The 17,422-nt window shown below is 39.2% G+C and overlaps 1 protein-coding gene across 1 annotated transcript in view; it reads right to left on the bottom strand.

The window, feature by feature from the left end:
• IPO11 (importin 11) overlaps positions 1-17,422 on the bottom strand; it is a 950,863-nt gene that overhangs the window by 903,447 nt on the left and 29,994 nt on the right. The window contains exon 2 of the mRNA XM_053701321.1: positions 10,656-10,799. Within this exon, the coding sequence (XP_053557296.1) occupies positions 10,656-10,793 (138 nt within the window). The 5' untranslated portion in view covers positions 10,794-10,799. The remainder of the gene's footprint in view (positions 1-10,655; positions 10,800-17,422) is intronic.

Here is a 17,422-nt window from a genome sequence, read left to right as displayed (position 1 = left end):
GCACTACTAGTTTCTAACTGAACACATGGGTGAGCCAATCACATTCAAAATATATATATATATATATATATATATATATATATATATATATATATATATATACTGCTGCTCATGAACTTGCCTAGATAAACCTTTCAGCAAATGATAACAAGAGAAGGAAGCAAATTAAATAATAGAAGTAAATTGGAAAGTTGATTCAAATTGTATTCTCTATCAATCATCAGATATTTTTTTGTTTTTTTTGGGGTTTCATGTCCCTTTAACTTAGTGAAAAAGTGAACGATTTTTTTTTATTTGATCGCATTTGGCGGTGAAATTGTGGCATGAAATATAGCAAAATGGGCCTAGATCAATACTTTGGGTTGTTTACTACACTAAAGTTAAAATTAACCCTACACGCTCCCTAATTAACCCCTTCACTGCTGGGCATACCACTAGTGTGGTGCGCAGCGGCATTTAGCGGCCTTCTAATTACCAAAAAGCAACGCCAAAGCCATATATGCCTGCTATTTCTGAAGAAAGGGGATCCCAGAGAAGCATTTACAACTATGTGTGCCATAATTGCACAAGCTGTTTGTAAATAATTTCAGTGAGAAACGAAAAAGTTTGTGAAAAAGTTTGTGAAAAAGTTTGTGAAAAAGTTTGTGAAAAAGTTTGTGAAAAAGTTTGTGAAAAAGTTTGTGATTTTTTTTTTATTTGATCACATTTGGCAGTGAAATGGTGGCATGAAATATACCAAAATGGGCCTAGAACAATACTTTGGGTTGTCTACTAAACAAAATATATACATGTCAAGGGGTATTCAGGGATTCCTGACAGATATCAGTGTCCCAATGTAACTAGCGCTAATTTTGAAAAGAAATGGTTTGGAAATACCAAAGTGCTACTTGTACTTATTGCCCTATAACTTGCAAAAAAAGCAAAGAACATGTAAACATTGGGTATTTCTAATCGGAGGACAAAATTTAGAAACTATTTAGCATGGGTGTTTTTTGGTGGTTGTAGATGTGCAACAGATTTTGGGGGTCAAAGTTAGAAAAAGTGTGTTTTTTTCCATTTTTTCAATCATATTTTGTATGATGAAAATAATGGAATCTTTAAAAATTCCATTTAATGGCAAGAAAAACGGTATATAATATGTGTGGGTACAGTAAATGAGTAAGAGGAAAATTACAGCTAAACACAAACACCGCAGAAATGTAAAAATAGCCATGGTCCTTAAAGGGACATAATACACCTATGCTAAATCACTTGAAACTGATGCAGTTTAACTGTAAAAAGCTGACAGGAAAATATCACCTGAGTATCTCTATGTAAAAAAGGAAGATATTTTACCTCACAATCTCCTCAGCTCAGCAGAGTAAGTTCTGTGTAAAAAGTTATACTCAGCTGCTGTCTGCTGCAGGTAAAAAAAAAAAAAAAAGAAATGAACAGCAGCCAATCAGCATCAACAGTGCTGATGTCAAACTCTTTTACTGTGATCTAATGAGATTTCACTTAACTCTCCTGAGATTTCATAGTAAACTTCCTTAAACTGAAAAGGGAAATAACATGAGAGTGCACGAGGCTCAATCTCTTAGCTGTCCCGGGACAGACATACTGATTTGCTACTTAGAAGTCCTTTTTGCTACTTAGAAGTCCTGACTACTGAGGAACTTTTTAGGTAAATATCTTCCTTTTTTACATAGAGATGTTCAGGTGATATTTTCTAGTCAGTTTTTTGCAGCTATGCCAAATCACTTTAATGTGCTTCAACTTTTGGGTATCATGGCCCTTTAAGGGAAAGAAATTGAAAAATTGCCTTGTGCTTAAGGGGGTTAAGTGTCAATATGCTATTTGTGTCTGTAAATGGTCACCTCAGTGTGTTTTTAAATTTTGGATACATCCCCCTTTAAATGGGAGGTAAAGGGTTAATATTATACAGACTGATGATGGAATATAGCTCCTCCCTTCTTGGATGGGGATTGGCCAACATTTTAACGGTTGGGTTTAAAATGGTTTGTGATAGTCATCTTGATAAACAGTCAGGAGCCCCGAAACGTTGCTCACATGGCTAATAAGGAATTTCATATCCCTACTGATGGGTGCTAATCTCTATATACAAAGAGCTTTTCATTTTTAAATTTAAATTTCTAAATATAACTCTGTGTGTGTGTGTGTGTATATATATATATATATATATATATATATATATATATATATATACATACACACACACACACACACATATACATATATATATATATATATATATATATATATACATACATACACACACACACATTCAGATCTCAAGTCACGCTAAATATTGTAGCGCAGTTTCGGCTTACACTCGAGCACAACCTATAAATTTCAGCTTGTAATATGAGCGCTAGTTACACCACACTAACCCTTCTCTGGCAAATGTGATTTACCATGGACGTGCAATACCAAGTTGTTTGCTAATGTTATTGCGTCAAGCATGCCACTTGTAATCAAGCCCTTTACGGGGAATTCAGTTTTACAGTACACAGTCCCTTTAATAAAATTAAGTTAAATAATGTTTGTGAACATAGTACTTATTAACTTAAATCACTATGTGGAAGATACTTGGGGTTTTTTTAGATCTTATCAAGTGTGGTCACTTATTCTTACCGTTAACTTTTGTAGTGGGTTATATTTGTGTTCATTCTAACATCTGTTTATTAGCTTTGTTTGAAATTAGAGATGACTGTGTAATAATTATCATTGCTTTTTATGGCGAATTTCAGGAAATTCTGGGGTAGAAAAAGGGATAACGGACAATTTGTACTATTTTTTACAATAATGTAAAGCATATAATAACATTTATTGCATTACCTCCATTATATCATCATAGACATATCCATGTATTCTATTCACTTATATTCATGCGTTGTAGCATATTTTTATTAGTGGCATACATCAGTATCAAAACCCTTAAAGATGTTATATCAACTATTTTGGGGTATAGGGAGTCCATCTAACTTGTGCTTCAATGTTATAACTTTATTTTTCTATCCATGATAATAAGCCAGGTGGTAGGTTGTTGTTACAAAAGCTTAGGAGGGGGGGGGGATATTTTTGTATTCTTTATGTTTCTCTTTACTATTCAGTATCATAATTATGCAGTTTGAAAGTGACCAGTTATACCCAAGTCAAAAAGGGTAACATTAGTCGACTGCATAACCTGCTGCCTCTTACAGACTAAGTGCATATATTCTTAGCACTGATGCATTAGTTTACACATAACATAAGATTCTAGTTCTCTTCAGTAACTAAAGTAATTTGTCCTTACACATTTGTAAATGCATCACACATAGTGTAGAATACATATTTCCTCTAAGACAAACTGATTTATAGACAAGTCCGCATTTATTGTTTTGCTCTGTGTTTTTAAAAAATCATTGGAATTTTTTTTTAATTATATAATTGCTTTATATTGTTTATTATCTGTAGCGCAAATACTATCATCACACTTATTGAATTATTATGACGTAGCATGAACTCCTTATCACTACTTTACACAATGGTTTCATCATTACATGATCATTTGCATCATTGGTTCATTATTGCTAAAAGGGACATTAGTCATTTTTCAACCAAGCACAGATCGACTGTACATCCTTATCTATATTTCTATCAATATACATCTATTGAATATTAAGACATTTTGAGATATATTAAAGGGATACGAAACCCAACATTTTTCTTTCACGATTCAGACAGAGCGTGCAGTTTTAAACAACTTTCTCATTTACATCTATTATCTATTATCTATCTTGTTGAAAAAAAGACGCATGCTTAGGAGCCAGACAATTTCTGGAGCACTATATGGCAGTGCTGCAAGAATTGTATCCATTTGCAAGAACACTAAATGGCAGCACTATTTCCTGCCATGTAGTGTTCAGATGCCTACCGTATGCTCTGTCTGAATCACACAGAAAAAAAAATCTGGGTTTCATATCCATTTGAAAAACAGAATTTATGCTTACCTGATAAATTTCTTTCTCTTGTGATGTATCGAGTCCACGGATTCATCCATACTTGTGGGATATTCTCCTTCCCTACAGGAAGTGGCAGAGAGCCCACCCACAGCAGAGCTGTCTATATAGCTCCTCCCTTAGCTCCACCCCCCAGTCATTCGACCGAAGGCTAGGAAGAAAAAGGAGAAACTATAGGGTGGAGTGGTGACTGAAGTTTTTTAAATAAAAATATACTGCCTGTCTTAAATAAACAGGGCGGGCCGTGGACTCGATACATCACAAGAGAAAGAAATTTATCAGGTAAGCATAAATTCTGTTTTCTCTTGTAAGATGTATCGAGTCCACGAATTCATCCATACTTGTGGGATACCAATACCAAAGCTTTAGGACACGGATGAAGGGAGGGACAAGACAGGTTCCTTAAACGGAAGGCACCACTGCTTGTAGAACCTTTCTCCCAAAAATAGCCTCCGAAAAAGCAAAAGAATCGAATTTGTAAAATTTGGAAAAAGTATGAAGCGAAGACCAAGTCGCCGCCTTACAAATCTGTTCAACAGAAACCTCATTTTTAAAAGCCCATGTGGAAGCCACTGCTCTAGTAGAATGAGCAGTAATTCTTTCAGGAGGCTGCTGGCCAGCAGTCTCATAAGCCATACGGATGATGCTTTTCAGCCAAAAAGAAAGAGAGGTAGCCGTACCCTTTTGACCTCTCCGCTTACCAGAATAGACAACAAACAATGAAGATATTTGACGGAAATCTTTGTTTGCTTGTAAGTAGAACTTTAAAGCACGAACCATATCAAGATTGTGCAACAGACGTTCCTTCTTTGAAGAAGGATTAGGACACAGCGAAGGAACAACATTTTCCTGATTGATATTCCTATTAGAAACAACCTTAGGAAGGAATCCAGGTTTGGTACGTAAAACCACCTTATCTGCATGGAAAATAAGATAAGGTGAGTCACACTGTAAAGCAGATAACTCAGAAACTCTTTGAGCTGAAGAGATAGCTACTAAAAACAAAACTTTCCAAGATAGAAGCTTAATATCTATGGAATGCATAGGTTCAAACGGAACCCCTTGAAGAACTTTAAGAACCAAGTTTAGGCTCCATGGCGGAGCAACAGGTTTAAATACAGGCTTGATCCTGACCAAGGCCTGACTAAGTGCTTGAACGTCTGGGACATCTGCTAGACGTTTCTGTAAAAGAATAGACAAAGCAGATATTTGTCCCTTTAAGGAACTAGCTGATAATCCCTTCTCCAATCCGTCTTGGAGAAAGGACAAAATTCTAGGAATCCTAATCTTACTCCATGAGCAACCCTTGGATTCACACCAACAAAGATATTTGCGCCAAATCTTATGGGGTATCAATAACCGACTCAGAGAAACCACGCTTTGATAGAATCAGGCGTTCAATCTCCAAGCAGTCAGACGCAGAGAAATTAGATTTGGATGCTTGAACGGACCTTGGATTAGAAGGTCCTGCCTCATTGGCAGAGTCCACGGTGGAACAGATGACATGTCCACCAGGTCTGCATACCAAGTTCTGCGTGGCCACGCATGCGCTACCAGAATCACCAAAGCTCTCTCCTGCTTGATTCTGGCAACCAGATGTGGGAGGAGAGGAAACGGTGGAAATACATAAGCCAGGGCACTGCTAGAGCATCTATCAGTACTGCCTGGGGATCCTGGGACCTGGACCTGTAACGCAGAAGTTTGACGTTCTGTCGGGAAGCCATCAGATCCAATTCTGGTGTGCCCTATAGCTAAGTCAGCTGGGCAAATACCTCCGGATGGAGCTCCCACTCCACCGGATGAAAAGTCTGACGACTTAGGAAATACGCCTCCAGTTCTCTACCCATGGGATATGGATTGCTGAGAGATGGCAAGAGTGATCCTCCGCCCATCGGATAATTTTGGTTACCTCCATCATTGCTAGAGAACTCCGTGTTCCTCCTTGATGATTGATATAGGCTACAGTCATGATGTTGTCCGACTGAAATCTGATGAATTTGGCCGCAGCTAGCTGAGGCCACGCCTGAAGCGCATTGAATATCGCTCTTAGTACTAGAATGTTTATCGGGAGGAGAGATTCCTCCCGAGACCATAAGCCCTGTGCTTTCAGGGATTTCCAGACTGCACCCCAGCCTAGCAGGCTGGCATCTGTCGTTACTATGAGCCACTCTGGCCTGCGGAAACATATTCCCTGAGACAGGTGGTCCTGAGACAACCACCAGAGAAGAGAATCTCTGGTCTCTTGGTCCAGATGCAGTTGAGGAGATAAATCTGCATAATCCCCATTCCACTGTTTGAGCATGCATAGTTGCAGTGGTCTGAGGTGTAGGCGGGCATAAGGAACTATGTCCATTGCCGCTACCATGAGTCCGATTACCTCCATACACTGAGCCACTGATGGCCGAGGAATGGAATGAAGAGCTCGGCAAGTGATTAAAAGTTTTGATTTTCTGACCTCCGTCAGAAATATTTTCATTTCTACCGAGTCCCTAGGAAGGAAACTCTTGTGAGAGGGACGAGAGAACTCTTTTTTATGTTCACCTTCCACCCGTGAGATCTCAGAAAAGCCAACACGATGTCCGTGTGAGACTTGGCTAGCTGGAAAGTCGACGCCTGAATTAAGATGTCATCTAGATAAGGCGCCACTGCTATACCCGGTGGTCTTAGAACCGCCAAAAGGGACCCTAGCACCTTTGTGAAAATTCTGGGAGCCGTGGCCAACCCGAAGGGAAGGGCCACAAACTGGTAACGCCTGTCCAGAAAGGCAAATCTGAGGAATTGATGATGATCTCTGTGAATAGCGATGTGTAGATACGCATCCTTTAAGTCCACAGTAGTCATATATTGACCCTCCTGGATCAGAGGAACAATAGTCCGAATAGTCTCCATCTTGAAAGATGGTACTCTGAGGAATTTGTTTAGAATTTTGAGATCCAAGATTGGTCTGAAAGTTCCCTCTTTTTTGGGAACCACAAACAGGTTGGAGTAAAAACATAGCCCTTGTTCTGCTCTTGGAACTGGGCGAATCCCTCCCATGGTATGTAGGTCTTTTACACAGCATAAGAACACCTCTCTCTTTGTCTGGCTTCCAGACAATTGAGAAATGTGAAATCTCCCCCTTGGGGGAGAGTCTTTGAAGTCCAGAAGATATCCTTGGGACACAATTTCTAAAGCCCAGGAATCGTGAACATCTCTTGCCCAAGCCTGAGCACAGAGAGAGAGTCTGCCCCCTACTAGATCCGGTCCCGGGTCGGGGGCTACCCCTTCATGCTGTCTTAGAGGCAGCAGCAGGCTTCTTGGCCTGTTTACCTTTGTTCCAAGCCTGGTTAGGTCTCCAGACTGACTTGGATTGGACAGAATTCCCCTCTTGCTTTGCTGCAGGGGAAGCTGAAGCGGGACCACCCTTGAAGTTCCGTAAGGAACGAAAATTATTTTGTTTGGTCCTCATCTTATTTGTTTTATCCTGAGGGAGGGCATGGCCTTTCCCTCCAGTGATGTCTGAAATAATTTCTTTCAGTGCAGGCCCGAATAGGGTCTTTCCTTTGAAAGGGATGGTAAACAATTTAGATTTTGATGACACATCAGCAGACCAGGACTTAAGCCATAACGCCCTGCGTGCTAAAATGGCAAAACCTGAATTCTTTGCCGCTAATTTAGCCATTTGGAAAGCGGCATCTGTAATGAAAGAATTAACTAACTTAAGGGCCTTAATTCTATCCATAATATCCTCTAATGGAGTCTCCACCTGGAGAGCCTCTTCTAGAGCCTCAAACCAGAAAGCAGCTGCAGTAGTTACATGAACAATGCATGCAATAGGTTGGAGAAGAAAACCTTGATGAAATTTTTTTTTCTTTAGGAGACCCTTTAATTTTTTTATCCATAGGATCTTTGAAAGCACAACTGTCTTCGATAGGTATAGTTGTATGCTTAGCAATAGTAGAAATAGCTCCCTCCACCTTAGGAACAGTCTGCCACAAGTCCTGTATGGTGTCAGATATGGGAAACATTTTCTTAAAAACAGGAGGGGGAGCGAACGGAATACCTGGTCTATCCCACTCCTTAGTAACAATAGTCACAATCCTCTTAGGGACTGGAAAAACATCAGTGTAAACAGGAACCTCTAAGTATCTGTCCATTTTACACATTTACTCTGGAACCACTATAGGGTCACAATCGTCTAGAGTAGCTAATACCTCCTTGAGCAATAAGCGGAGGTGCTCTCTGCCACTTCCTGTAGGGAAGGAGAATATCCCACAAGTATGGATGAATCCGTGGACTCGATACATCTTACAAGAGAAATAAAAATATATTTTTGTGGTTAACTATTTTTTGTAATTAACTGAATTGCATGATTAAACATTATTTCGGGGCGTGCGCACATCAGTAAATAGGTAGCCCCTTCCCCTCTGTCTGAATAAGTGCAGGATGAAGAGCTAGCTATCACTCAAACACGAATCCAGGCCCACCATGCGGGTGTACAACTCGGGCACGGTCTATGGTTGCTATAGAAACCAGTTGAGCATCTTCAGAGCAGATAACGCTCTGTATAAAAGGAGCTGCACTAAACAAAAGGAATTAGATCAGCCTGTCTGTGGTTGTTTTTTTATATTTTCTGTTATTTCGCTAGTCTATATTATTTGTAAGATTGAACATTTATTTCAATTTTACATACTTTGTCTGTGAATTCAAGTAATGATTTCTTTTATTAATATATAAAAGACCTCCTGCTTGACATAAATATATATGAATCAAGGGGCTTGTAGTAGTCAGTCAAATGTGTAGTTTAATGTCCTGACATGGTTAAATTGCAGTTTCTTCACTTGACTCACACGCTAGCAGAGCTGGTATACATGTTGCTATGGGATACCAGTTTCTCCATGAGCCTGTCAGTCAGCATTGGTAGCGGAAGTGCGTGTTCACGTCTAATTAGCAAGTCTATACTGATTGGAGCGGAATGAAGGAGCAAAAAATTGACCATACCAGGGGTGTTTGGAAACACCAGTGAGAGCTATTTTTTGTAGATCCAAATACATCTTTCAACCATAAAAAAACTTTGTTTTTGTTTATTTTAAAGTGGCAGGAAAGTACAAAAAAAACACAACTCGTGATTTGGATAGAGCATGCAATTTTAAACAACTTTCCAATTTTCTTCTGTTTTTAATAAAAGATACCAAGAGAAGGAAGAGTGTGCACGTGTCTTTAGTACTCTATGGCATCTTTTTTGCAACATTATTTGTAGCTTTGTTGTACAATGTTGCAAAAAAGATGCCATAGAGTACTAAAGAAACGTGCACACTCCTGAGCTCTTATGAGCCTAACTAGTTTTACTCTACAATAAAATATACAAAGAGAATGAGACAAATTTGATAACAGAACCTGACCCTTTAAGGCTACTATAGTGTTTTTTTTTTTGTTAGCTAGGGATAATATAATAAACAAGAGCTTTTATTATGGACCTTTAATAAATTTTCAGAGAGAAAAAAAGAGGGGGAAAGAGAGAGCGCAAAAGAAAGGGGGAGAGAGCGCAAAAGAGATGGGGGGGAGAGAGCGCAAAAGAGATGGGGGGGGAGAGAGCGCAAAAGAGATGGGGGGGGAGAGAGCGCAAAAGAGATGGGGGGAGAGAGAGCGCAAAAGAGATGGGGGGGGAGAGAGCGCAAAAGAGATGGGGGGGGAGAGAGCGCAAAAGAGATGGGGGGGGAGAGAGCGCAAAAGAGATGGGGGGGGGGAGAGCGCAAAAGAGATGGGGGGGGGAGAGAGCGCAAAAGAGATGGGGGGGAGAGAGCGCAAAAGAGATGGGGGGGGAGAGAGCGCAAAAGAGATGGGGGGGGAGAGAGCGCAAAAGAGATGGGGGGGGGAGAGAGCGCAAAAGAGATGGGGGGGGGAGAGAGCGCAAAAGAGATGGGGGGGGAGAGAGCGCAAAAGAGATGGGGGGGGAGAGCGAGAGCAAAAGAGATGGGGGAAGAGAGAGAGAGCAAAAGAGAGGGGGAAGAGAGAGAGAGCAAAAGAGAGGGGGAGAGAGAGAGTAAGGGGTGGGACTATGATTGTTTATACTAGGGCTCTATTTATGAAGCTGAAGTTGTAGCTTTGGAAGTCTGCAGCGGGCTTAAAGGAATAGTCAAGTCAAAATTAAACTTTCATGATTCAGATACAGCATTAGTGGCTAAATGTAGCAACCAATCAGCAAGCACTACCCAGGTTCTGAACCAAAAATGGGCCGGCTCCTAAGCTTAAATTCTTGCTTTTTCAAATAAAGATAGCAAGAGAAAAAAAGACAATTTGATAATAGGAGTAAATTAGAAAGTTGCATGCTCTATCTGAATCATGAAAGTTTAATTTTGACTAGACTATTCCTTTAAGAGCACAGCTATTTAACCTAGGGTAGCAGGCTAACATCACCTGGTCAGATCTGACTGGAAAGACTAACAAGTTGTGCTCTCTTGCTATTGGTTGCATGACTACTCAAACAACACAGCTAAACCCATAATCTTGTCCATCCAGACTTTGATAAATGGGCCCCATATTATGTAACATGTAGCTGTTGCTTGGCAACTTGGAAAAAAAGATTGTAAACATTGTTTTGGTGATTTTTTTTGTATTATTTTTGTATTATTAGTAATAGTATTAGTAGTAGGAAGAAGCTGTCAAATATCTCACCAAAAGAACAGTATAAAAACCAGGCTGTATCTCCCACTGTTTGAGCTGTTCCTCAGCTGGTTTCAAGACAGTTGAATCTTGGCTGCTTGCTTGTGTCAAAACCTGAAGCACAACTCCGCTGGCACTATTCAGATCCATTGAAACCTGCACAAAAAAGGGATAAGGTATGGTAAAACATTGGTACAATGATATACTTCATTGACGCCTAACAATTTGTTATTACTTGTGTGAATGATATTACCCAGCATGAATCAAATTAATTAAAAAACAGTTTGGCCTGGCCAACTAAAAATTGTATGAAGATGAAATATGAGCTAACATTAGGTCCTTTTTCTAAAACAGAAGGGGGGACAAAAACAACATATCTGAAAGCTGAAGTTAATGAGACATCAAATGCAATAAGACAATGTTCTAATGCTGTAAAGCAGGGCTGCCCAAATTAAAAGAATTTTAAACACAAATACATTTTCCTGCTTCCCCCTGTAATTATTGGTGCTGACATTTTGGCACCTAGGTTTTCACTGCAGGTAACTGAAGTGCAAACACGTCAGCACCAGAATGCTCTGAAAGAACAATTTTAACATGGCGGCAGCCATGAAAAGAGTAAGGCAGGGAATGAGCTTATTACTAAGCTTATAAAAAAAAATTAACGTTTAATGTCCCTTTAAGACCCAAACTCCTCACCAATACCTTTAATTTCAGAAGAGATAGGTTTCTGAGCAATCAAAGGTTTACTAGTGTATGGATTGCTGTTAATTGAATTCTGCTACTTTTATGTTACAGTATTATTTCTAAAATGTACAATGTTTGACTCCTCATATCCTGTAGAAAAAGTGTTAACTAGTTACAAAGCTAAGATACACAGCATGTTTAAAGGGACACTGTACCCAAAAAACATAATTTATGTAAGAACTTACCTGATAAAGTCATTTCTTTCATATTAGCAAGAGTCCATGAGCTAGTGACGTATGGGATATACATTCCTACCAGGAGGGGCAAAGTTTCCCAAACCTCAAAATGCCTATAAATACACCCCTCACCACACCCACAATTCAGTTTAACGAATAGCCAAGAAGTGGGGTGATAAAAAAGTGCGAAAGCATATAAAATAAGGAATTGGAATAATTGTGCTTTATACAAAAATCATAACCACCACAAAAAAAGGGCGGGCCTCATGGACTCTTGCTAATATGAAAGAAATGAATTTATCAGGTAAGTTCTTACATAAATTATGTTTTCTTTCATGTAATTAGCAAGAGTCCATGAGCTAGTGACGTATGGGATAATGATTACCCAAGATGTGGATCTTTCCACACAAGAGTCACTAGAGAGGGAGGGATAAAATAAAGACAGCCAATTCCTGCTGAAAATAATCCACACCCAAAATAAAGTTTAATGAAAAACATAAGCAGAAGATTCAGACTGAAACCGCTGCCTGAAGTACTTTTCTACCAAAAACTGCTTCAGAAGAAGAAAATACATCAAAATGGTAGAATTTAGTAAAAGTATGCAAAGAGGACCAAGTTGCTGCTTTGCAAATCTGATCAACCGAAGCTTCATTCCTAAACGCCCAGGAAGTAGAAACTGACCTGGTAGAATGAGCTGTAATCCTCTGAGGCAGAGTTTTACCCGACTCAACATAGGCAAGATTAATTAAAGATTTCAACCAAGATGCCAAAGAAATGGCAGAAGCTTTCTGGCCTTTTCTAGAACCGGAAAAGATAACAAATAGACTAGAAGTCTTTCGGAAAGATTTAGTAGCTTCAACATAATATTTCAAAGCTCTAACAACATCCAAAGAATGCAATGATTTCTCCTTAGAATTCTTAGGATTAGGACATAATGAAGGAACCACAATTTCTCTACTAATGTTGTTGGAATTCACAACTTTAGGTAAAAATTCAAAAGAAGTTCGCAACACCGCCTTATCCTGATGAAAAATCAGAAAAGGAGACTCACAAGAAAGAGCAGATAATTCAGAAACTCTTCTGGCAGAAGAGATGGCCAAAAGGAACAAAACTTTCCAAGAAAGTAATTTAATGTCCAATGAATGCATAGGTTCAAAGGGAGGAGCTTGAAGAGCTCCCAGAACCAAATTCAAACTCCAAGGAGGAGAAATAGACTTAATGACAGGTTTTATACGAACCAAAGCTTGTATAAAACAATGAATATCAGGAAGAATAGCAATCTTTCTGTGGAAAAGAACAGAAAGAGCAGAGATTTGTCCTTTCAAGGAACTTGCAGACAAACCCTTATCTAAACCATCCTGAAGAAACTGTAAAATTCTCAATATTCTAAAAGAATGCCAAGAAAAATGATGAGAAAGACACCAAGAAATATAAGTCTTCCAGACTCTATAATATATCTCTCTAGATACAGATTTACGAGCCTGTAACATAGTATTAATCACAGAGTCAGAGAAACCTCTTTGACCAAGAATCAAGCGTTCAATCTCCATACCTTTAAATTTAAGGATTTCAGATCCTGATGGAAAAAAGGACCTTGTGACAGAAGGTCTGGTCTTAACGGAAGAGTCCACGGTTGGCAAGAGGCCATCCGGACAAGATCCGCATACCAAAACCTGTGAGGCCATGCCGGAGCTACCAGCAGAACAAACGAGCATTCCTTCAGAATCTTGGAGATTACTCTTGGAAGAAGAACTAGAGGCGGAAAGATATAGGCAGGATGATACTTCCAAGGAAGTGATAATGCATCCACTGCCTCCTCCTGAGGATCCCGGGATCTGGACAGATATCTGGGAAGTTTCTTGTTTAGATGAGACGCCATCAGATCTATTTCTGGAGCTGGATTCCGCCCAAACCAAAATTCGAGATACTTCTTTCATAGCCAGAGGACTGTGAGTCCCTCCTTGATGATTGATGTATACCACAGTTGTGACATTGTCTGTCTGAAAACAAATGAACGATTCTCTCTTCAGAAGAGGCCAAAACTGAAGAGCTCTGAAAATTGCACGGAGTTCCAAAATATTGATCGGTAATCTCACCTCCTGAGATTCCCAAACTCCTTGTGCCGTCAGAGATCCCCACACAGCTCCCCAACCTGTGAGACTTGCATCTGTTGAAATTACAGTCCAGGTCGGAAGCACAAAAGAAGCCCCCTGAATTAAACGATGGTGATCTGTCCACCACGTTAGAGAGTGTCGAACAATCGGTTTTAAAGATATTAATTGAGATATCTTTGTGTAATCCTTGCACCATTGATTCAGCATACAGAGCTGAAGAGGTCGCATGTGAAAACGAGCAAAGGGGATCGCGTCCGATGCAGCAGTCATAAGACCTAGAATTTCCATGCATAAGGCTACCGAAGGGAATGATTGTGACTGAAGGTTTCGACAAGCTAAAATCAATTTTAGACGTCTCTTGTCTGTTAAAGACAGAGTCATGGACACTGAATCTATCTGGAAACCCAGAAAGGTTACCCTTGTCTGAGGAATCAATGAACTTTTTGGTAAATTGATCCTCCAACCATGATCTTAAAGAAACAACACAAGTCGATTCGTATGAGATTCTGCTAAATGTAAAGACTGAGCAAGTACCAAGATATCGTCCAAATAAGGAAATACCACAATACCCTGTTCTCTGATTACAGACAGAAGGGCACCGAGAACCTTTGTAAAAATTCTTGGAGCTGTAGCTAGGCCAAACGGTAGAGCCACAAACTGGTAATGCTTGTCCAGAAAAGAGAATCTCAGGAACTGATAATGATCTGGATGAATCGGAATATGCAGATATGCATCCTGTAAATCTATTGTGGACATATAATTCCCTTGCTGAACAAAAGGCAAGATAGTCCTTATAGTTACCATCTTGAACGTTGGTATCCTTACATAACGATTCAATATTTTTAGATCCAGAACTGGTCTGAAGGAATTCTCCTTCTTTGGTACAATGAAGAGATTTGAATAAAACCCCATCCCCTGTTCCGGAACTGGAACTGGCATAATTACTCCAGCCAACTCTAGATCTGAAACACAATTCAGAAATGCTTGAGCTTTCACTGGATTTACTGGGACACGGGAAAGAAAAAATCTCTTTGCAGGAGGTCTCATCTTGAAACCAATTCTGTACCCTTCTGAAACAATGTTCTGAATCCAAAGATTGTGAACAGAATTGATCCAAATTACTTTGAAAAAACGTAACCTGCCCCCTACCAGCTGAGCTGGAATGAGGGCTGCACCTTCATGTGGACTTAGAAGCAGGCTTTGCCTTTCTAGCAGGCTTGGATTTATTCCAGACTGGAGATGGTTTCCAAACTGAAACTGCTCCTGAGGATGAAGGATCAGGCTTTTGTTCTTTGTTGAAACGAAAGGAACGAAAACGATTATTAGCCCTGTTTTTACCTTTAGATTTTTTATCCTGTGGTAAAAAAGTTCCTTTCCCACCAGTAACAGTTAAGATAATAGAATCCAACTGAGAACCAAATAATTTGTTACCCTGGAAAGAAATGGAAAGTAGAGTTGATTTAGAAGCCATATCAGCATTCCAAGTCTTAAGCCATAAAGCTCTTCTAGCTAAAATAGCTAGAGACATAAACCTGACATCAACTCTGATAATATCAAAAATGGCATCACAGATAAAATTATTAGCATGCAAGGGTAGAAATAGCCCCATCAACTTTAGGGATTTTGTCCCAAAATTCTAACCTGTCAGACGGTACAGGATATAATTGCTTAAAACGTTTAGAAGGAGTAAATGAATTACCCAATTTATCCCATTCTTTGGAAATTACTGCAGAAATAGCATTAGGAACAGGAAAAACTTCTGGAATAACCACAGGAGATTTAAATACCTTATCTAAACGTTTAGAATTAGTATCAAGAGGACCAGAATCCTCTATTTCTAAAGCAATTAGTACTTCTTTAAGTAAAGAACGAATAAATTCCATTTTAAATAAATATGAAGATTTATCAGCATCAATCTCTGAAACAGAATCCTCTGAACCAGAAGAGTCATCAGAATCAGAATGATGATGTTCATTTAAAAATCTGTAGGGAGAGAAGTTTTAAAAGATTTTTTACGTTTACTAGAAGGAGAAATAACAGACATAGCCTTCTTGATGGATTCAGAAACAAAATCTCTTATATTATCAGGAACATTCTGCACCTTAGATGTTGAAGGAACTGCAACAGACAATGGTACTTTACTAAAGGAAATATTATCTGCATTAACAAGTTTGTCATGACAATTAATACAAACAACAGCCGGAGAAATAGCTACCAAAAGTTTACAGCAGATACACTTAGCTTTGGTAGATCCAGCACTAGACAGCGATTTTCCTGTAGTATCTTCTGACTCAGATGCAACGTGAGACATCTTGCAATATGTAAGAGAAAAAACAACATATAAAGCAAAATTGATCAAATTCCTTAAATGACAGTTTCAGGAATGGGAAAAAATGCCAAATATCAAGCTTCTAGCAACCAGAAGCAAATGAAAAATGAGACTGAAATAATGTGGAGACAAAAGCGACGCCCATATTTTTTAGCGCCAAATAAGACGCCCACATTATTTGGCGCCTAAATGCTTTTGGCGCCAAAAATGACGCCACATCCGGAACGCCGACATTTTTGGCGCAAAATAACGTCAAAAAATGACGCAACTTCCGGCGACACGTATGACACTGGAAACGGAAAAGAATTTTTGCGCCAAAAAAGTCCGCGCCAAGAATGACGCAATAAAATGAAGCATTTTCAGCCCCCGCGAGCCTAACAGCCCACAGGGAAAAAGAGTCAAATTTTTGAAGGTAAGAAAAAATGATTAAATCAAATGCATTATCCCAAATATGAAACTGACTGTCTGAAAAATAAGGAAAGTTGAACATTCTGAGTCAAGGCAAATAAATGTTTGAATACATATATTTAGAACTTTATAAACAAAGTGCCCAACCATAGCTTAGAGTGTCACAGAAAATAAGATTTACTTACACCAGGACACTCATCTACATGTTTGTAGAAAGCCAAACCAGTACTGAAACGAGAATCAGCAGAGGTAATGGTATATATAAGAGTATATCGTCGATCTGAAAAGGGAGGTAAGAGATGAATCTCTACGACCGATAACAGAGAACCTATGAAATAGACCCCGTAGAAGGAGATCACTGCATTCAAATAGGCAATACTCTCCTCACATCCCTCTGACATTCACTGCACGCTGAGAGGAAAACCGGGCTCCAACTTGCTGCGGAGCGCATATCAACGTAGAATCTAGCACAAACTTACTTCACCACCTCCATCGGAGGCAAAGTTTGTAAAACTGAATTGTGGGTGTGGTGAGGGGTGTATTTATAGGCATTTTGAGGTTTGGGAAACTTTGCCCCTCCTGGTAGGAATGTATATCCCATACGTCACTAGCTCATGGACTCTTGCTAATTACATGAAAGAAATTTTCTTTCGTGATTCAGATTGAGCATGAAATTTTAAGCAACTTTCTAATTTACTCCTATTATCAAATTTTCTTAATTCTCTTGGTATCTTTATTTGAAATGCAAGAATGCAAGTTTAGATGCCGGCCCATTTTTGGTGAACAACCTGGGTTGTCCTTGCTGATTGGTGGATAAATTCATCCATCAATAAAAAAGTGCTGTCCAGAGTACTGAAATAAAAAAAAAAGCTTAGATGTCTTCTTTTTCAAATAATGATAGCAAGAGAACGAAGAAAAATTGATAAAAGGAGTAAATTAGAAAGTTGCTTAAAATTGCATGCTCTTTCTGAATTACAAAATAAAAAAATTGGGTACAGTGTCCCTTTA

Source organism: Bombina bombina, chromosome 2 (genome assembly GCF_027579735.1).
Source record: "Bombina bombina isolate aBomBom1 chromosome 2, aBomBom1.pri, whole genome shotgun sequence".
NCBI lineage: Eukaryota > Metazoa > Chordata > Amphibia > Anura > Bombinatoridae > Bombina > Bombina bombina.
Note: the sequence above shows the minus strand (reverse complement) of the source record. Positions and strands in the feature narration are given on the sequence as shown.